This window comes from Mesitornis unicolor, unplaced genomic scaffold (genome assembly GCF_000695765.1).
Source record: "Mesitornis unicolor isolate BGI_N332 unplaced genomic scaffold, ASM69576v1 scaffold19082, whole genome shotgun sequence".
NCBI lineage: Eukaryota > Metazoa > Chordata > Aves > Mesitornithiformes > Mesitornithidae > Mesitornis > Mesitornis unicolor.
Window position 1 is genome coordinate 27,619 of NW_010171435.1, and position 5,965 is coordinate 33,583.

The following is a 5,965-nucleotide window of genomic DNA, read 5'->3' on the forward strand; positions in this document are numbered from 1 at the left end:
GCTCAAGCCTGTGCTGCTGGGTCAGGCTCTGCACCCAGGGAAGTGCACACCTGGCAGTTTCTCCTCCTCGCAGGGCTATCAGGCTACCTTTAATAGAGTTACGTTGAATATTTAACAATGTTATAGCTAGTAGGATCATTTTCTTTATTTTTTTATTCATCTCGGTAGAATTATTATAGGGTCTCTGATGTGTCTGGTGTCCAATAGCAGCATTCATAAAGATACCAAAAACTGCCTGAACAAGCCCCAGTTACCAGGAGGCAGAGGTGCAGCTCTCCAAGCATTTTTAAACTGTCCCAGGAAATCAGTTCCTGCCATCTGGATGCAGATTGCTCAGGAGATGAAGGAGACTTTGTTCACTCAGGCACCAGGGCTTTGAAGGTGATGAGTTATTTAGTTTCCATCCCACTGACACACTCCGTGTCTGATATTTCACTCTGAGGTGGCTTATTTTAAAAAAGCACTGGTGTCAATGATTACATTTATACCCCAGTAACTCCGCTGTGCTGTACAAACAGTGAGAAAGAAACTTTCCAGAGAAAAGGCTGCAGCTTGCGGACCCCAGTGCCTCCTGTTCAATCCACTTAATTTCATTTGTCAACATGAATTGCAGCAGGCCCTACACCAACACTTGTGCTATCATCTAAATGTTTCTCTATCCATTATTCACGAGAACAAATCCCTCATTTTCTGCTCACTGTTGCCCACATGTCGTGCTGTTGCATCCTTCTGCAAAGGTGGGTGGCAGAGGAGCGATGCTTTCCAAGCTGGGATCAACCTCAGCGACTGCTCCCGCTCCCCCGAGCATCCTGAGCCATTGCTCTGGTGCCTGTCCAGAGCCCCAGCTCATCCCGCTCAGCCTTGCTGGGGTAATGCTGGGGTCTCGCCACAGCTCTCAGCCCCCTCTCACTCCTCCCCATTTTCCAGAACATGCCAAATGTTCGCGATCATGATGCCTCGGTCTATCTCCGTCTCCAAGGCGATGCCCTTTCCGTGGGTGGATATGAGTCAAACCCCATCTTCTGGGAGGAGGTGAGTTGGTGCCAGGAGGTTTTCTGGGGGAAGGAGGCAGGTTTTCAGGGAACCCACCTCGGAGGGGTGGGCACAGGCGTGAGCACCTCATTCCCCCCGACTCCTGCAGGTACCAACCTCTGTGTGGCCGGTGGGGAAAGCACGGGAGAGATCTTCCCTTTCGGTCTGTCTGTGGCATAGACATGAGACACAGAGGCAGGAGGAATGGGTTTAAAAAGCTGTGGAGATTTTAGGGGCTACAGTGTGGTTCCTGCCTGCCTGCACCATCCCTTTATCCAGGTGCAGATGTCTCAGTTTGTGCTTTGCCCCAGACCTTTGGCTTGGCCAGGCTCTCCATGAAAACCCAGAAAAGCAACCTTGATTTTCTATGGTCTCTGAGACTGCCAGAGCTGAGAAGTTCTTACACCCTCAGCTGTACTCTATTTTGTGTCCTGATTCCTGTTTCCCTCCTTCAGGTATCTGAAAAATTTGCTTTTGGCCTTTTTGATCTGGACTGGGAGGTTTTCATGCAGCACATCGAAGGTGCCATCAAGAGAGTGCCAGTGCTGGAGAAAACAGGCATTAAATCCACCGTCTGCGGGCCAGGTAATGGTCAGTGGTGGCACCGTGTTCCTCCAAGGGTCTTGCTGGAGGCAAGGGGAAACTTCATAACCTGGGGAGAAGAAAATCTCTCAACGCAGAGACAACGGCTGTGTCTGGCTGCAATGGTGACATCTTCCGAGGGGTGGCATCCCAGGCTCAGCCTAGGAGGAGAAATACATTACTTGGTACAAACTGGGGGTGGCTGGTGGTGTGGCCACTGGACTGGGGAATTAAGGGGCAGATTTTATTCAAGCAGTGGCCATTGTTTAACAAGTATTTTCTTTACATTATTATTATTATTTTTACTACTTGTTTCTGGGCTGATTATGTTAGATTTACCCAGATTTACATCCTAGGCTGCCTGGTGTGGAGTTAAAAGCCGTAGCAGCACTGATTGCCAGCCATTGAACCCAAGCCTTGTACACTTGGTTTGGCTTTGAAAACCACTACATGCTAAAAAAAAAAAGAAAAATTAAAAAAAAAAATCCCTTTTTTTGCTGAAGCACTTAAAGGGAAATCCTCAAGGCCCTCAGGGAGGGAGCGATGCTGCTCTACAAGGGGAAAGTAGGGCACATCTCCTGCCCCGCTGCAGATAAAACATGACACGAACAAGGGGAGACCTTGGCCCTGCATACAGTGGCTTTGATGAAACTGCGGTGTAAGCAGAGCTGGTGCCCCCGCTGGGGAGCTGGCTTCTTATAGATATATGTCTGGTATTTGTCGTACAGTAATGTAATTTCCAAAGGGTCAGCGCTCCTCCTTTGCTACTCCTTGATTTAAACCAGCAGCTGGTTTGCTCGCGACAGCTGAGTCACGCCGGGCTGAAGCAGACAGCGAATGCTTGTCCTTTCTGCTATGCTGGTGAATATTTCACCACCAGAACAGCCATTGCACTGTGCTCTGTGTGCAGGGGACAAAACCAGACCAAATTGGGGTGGTTTTAAGCTGTTTCTGCTCCAGCTGCTGATCCAGGGTTCAAGGTCCCAGGTGTGCACTCAGCATCCATCCCAGCACAAAGACAAGGGAACTGGTGTGCACCACTGGTGAACTGGAGATGCTTTGGGGGTTGCTCCCTTAACTCAGTGAATTGGTACCCTGGTGTACATGGATATTGGCATGAAATAATCCTCTGACTCTCTTCTTGCCTTCTCTTGAGTGCAGAGATCATGGGAAACAAGGTGGGCATTTCTGAGGGGGTGAAGGACCAAGCCAAACCCTGTCTCAATTCTCTCCTTCCATAAACTGGAAGGAGGCTTGCACAGCTCTGCCAGGGTGTCCTGCTCTGTCCTACGCAGTGGGGATTTGCACAAGGACCATGGTTGATAGCTGAATGGGGAGCAGGAGCCAGCAGCAAGAGACAGCAGCAGCACAGGAGCCTTGGACAACAGCAGCAGCAATCTCTCAGCTGGATAAAGTAGATTAAAGTAATTAAATTTCCCAGCAGAAATCAAGGCAGGTGAAATATAGTCATCAAAATGAAATATGGCCCAGATGTTGGAGAGGCAACAAACAGGTCCGTGCAGCCCTCTTGACGGGGAACTGGGAGAAAAAAAGGGGCTGCTTGAGCCCCAGAAGTGCCTGGTGTGCCTTCTGCTTGGGGATTCATTCTGCTTCACAAATTTTCAGCCTAAACTCTAATGCTGAGGTCTTCCCCTTGCAGTGCTAGTGGTGACAATGTGCAATGTGCAGGGCTGCAAAGGACCTGCCTTGTGCCACCAGCACCTGCTCTGCCTCCAGCAGTGCAATGTGCACATATCTGTGTGTGTCTGCATACGTGTATACTCATGCAAGCTTCTGAAGAAAATATATGTATATATATGTAAGTATATTTACTTCAGGAGACTGCACAAGGACCCTGTGTGATGCTGAGCATCCCAGTACCAGGACAGCTTTCCCTTTGGGTGCTGGTGGAGGCACAGATGGGGGATGCCCGAGCTGAGATGCTGGGAAGTGCTCGGTGTTGGTCCAGTTCAGACCCCATCGCCCTCTCTGAGTGCAGGAGCAGGCCAAGACCAACACAGGAAGCTGTAGGAGCCTTGCTTCTGAAGCATGTGATGTGTCCCCAAAATACCTGTCCTGGCCTCTCTGTCTTGCAGAGTCGTTCACAGCTGACCACAAACCGCTCATGGGCGAAGCCCCAGAGGTCCGAGGCTTCTTCCTTGGCTGTGGCTTCAACAGCGCTGGTAAGAGAGAGCCACATCTCGGGCATCCCGAAGTGGGCATCGCACGCCAGGCAGAGCCTGGCACCCACAGCCGCGCTAGGCCTCATCTGGGTCCTTGCCTCTTCCCCCAGGGATGATGCTGGGAGGTGGCTGCGGGAAGGAGCTGGCTCACTGGATCATCCATGGGCGGCCAGAGAAGGACATGTACGGCTACGACATCAGGCAAGTCACCCCTGCTGTCCTGGGTCCCTTCCTTCGCTGGTATCCCCTGTCCTTGGGTGGTCCTTGGGGATGGGTTTTGAGGCAGGGCTGGATGCTGGTATGGGGAGTGGGTGTTTGTGTCCCTCCGAGGAGCTGGAATCAATTACATGTAATGGCTTTAATGAGTTTACACAAGGGGTTTATCTCATTTGCCTCATTCCAGCTCTATGCAAACGGCTTCCATCAGACACGAGGAGATTGCGGTGATGGGAAAGGACAGGGTAATTACGTTTGGGTTTTGTTGTTGTTCAATTAGTGCCGTGCCTAATCCTCTAAGTTAATAATCGGGGGTGATGATTTCAACAGGAGAAAGATTAGCTCCCCACCCCCCCACCCCATCTGCAGCACGACATGGGCTGGGAGTTTTGGCTGTGCAGATGTTGGCTCTGTAATTGCTTTTGACTTGCTTGATTATGTTTGATTGGGTTTAGGCTTCCTCACAGTGCTGCTAGCGACAGCAACCACCTTGTCAGGGACAAAGCTTTTAAAAATCATGTTGATTTAATGGCAAAGCTGGTAAACACCCCATTGACTCAGGCTGGGAGGAGAGGGGAGCAGCCGGGGGCTTCCCAGCCCTTGCATCTGGATCACCCGAGCATCCCCCATATCCCGTCTGCCCCCTCACCAAGCTGGTGTCAGTCCCATTTTTTTCTTTTGGTGACGACTGCTAAGCTCCTCTTTAAATAACTCCCTTTTCTGCACATTTAAATATTTATCCTCTCAAAACACTCGGTTGTAAATATTTCATCTGGCAGCTGTTTCTCCTCTTGCTGCTGTCAGAAATTCCTTCTGTCAATGATGCTGGCAGGACAGCTGGGGTATGGGTGACACCAGTGACATGCCATGTGCCACCTGCTGCTTGTCCTGTGGTGGCAGAAGGGGCAGCTGCCCCCACAGCGAGACAATTGCTGCTCTGGGGGCCCCAGTGCCCTGCTTCTCCTCTGAAGCTGAAAGTATTATTTTAAAAGTCCTTATAAATTATATTTTGTCTTGCTGCTTGCCTGCTGCCTCCCTCCCTTTCCCCAGCCCCAGGAAAGGTGCCACCGGCGCCCAGAGCTGCTGCCTGTGAGTTATGGGTCTCTGGTTACAACAACCCGAGCGTGTGCTGAGCTGGCACATTCCTCCAAGGAGTTTTTCTGTTTGAAAGATGAAAAATATGTCAAACAAATTTTAAATGCTTTGGGTTTTATTTATATTTCAGCCTAGAGAGAATTGAATGAGAAATGTAAGGAATGTCCAGGGCTCTTTCCCAAAATCGGGGCTGCGTTTAAACCTGGGCGGTGTGGGAGGCATGCTCTGAAGCCAGCCCCACTCTGAAGCGGAGCAGAATTAACCTGAAGTTTCCTCTTTTTCTATTATTTTCTCCCAAGCAGGGCTGTATTCTGCTCCCAGTTCCTCTGGGGTAGATGTGCCTGGAGCAGGGCTGGGGAGCTCAATGGAAGCTGTGGCATGGCCAGCACCAAGCCCCGCTTGGTTCTTCCACTTTCCTACCTGTGAAATGGGTGCAGGAATAGCAATATTACACCACAGCAGCTGCACCCACATCTGGGCCTGGCCAAAAGGGCCATGCCTGGGGGAGGAGGCACCCCATGAACTGGTGGGCTCATCTGGACACTGCCCTCTCCCTGCTTTCCAGGAGGTTTCACCATTCCCTCACTGATAACAACCGCTGGATCCGGGAGCGGAGCCACGAGTCCTATGCCAAAAACTACTCGGTTGTCTTTCCCCATGATGAGCCGCTGGCGGGGCGCAACGCGAGGAAGGACCCCCTGCATGAGGTGAGGACATGCACCCCGATCCCGGCTGCTGTGTGAAGGGTGATGGGAGACCCTCGCAGCATCCCTGCAGCATTAAAGAGGTGGCAAGGAGTGGCCACGGCCATATTTCTCCCCGATGCAGTGTGCTATGTCCATGTTGCCTGCCATCCA

General features: G+C 51.1%; 1 protein-coding gene across 1 annotated transcript in view; it reads left to right on the forward strand.

Annotated features, from left to right (window-relative positions):
• SARDH (sarcosine dehydrogenase) overlaps positions 1-5,965 on the forward strand; it is a gene marked incomplete at its 3' end in the record, with an annotated part of 9,954 nt that overhangs the window by 2,443 nt on the left and 1,546 nt on the right. Inside the window, exons 6-10 of the mRNA XM_010180040.1 lie at positions 928-1,032; positions 1,488-1,617; positions 3,711-3,797; positions 3,908-3,998; positions 5,674-5,815. Coding sequence (XP_010178342.1) covers positions 928-1,032; positions 1,488-1,617; positions 3,711-3,797; positions 3,908-3,998; positions 5,674-5,815 — 555 coding nt within the window. The remainder of the gene's footprint in view (positions 1-927; positions 1,033-1,487; positions 1,618-3,710; positions 3,798-3,907; positions 3,999-5,673; positions 5,816-5,965) is intronic.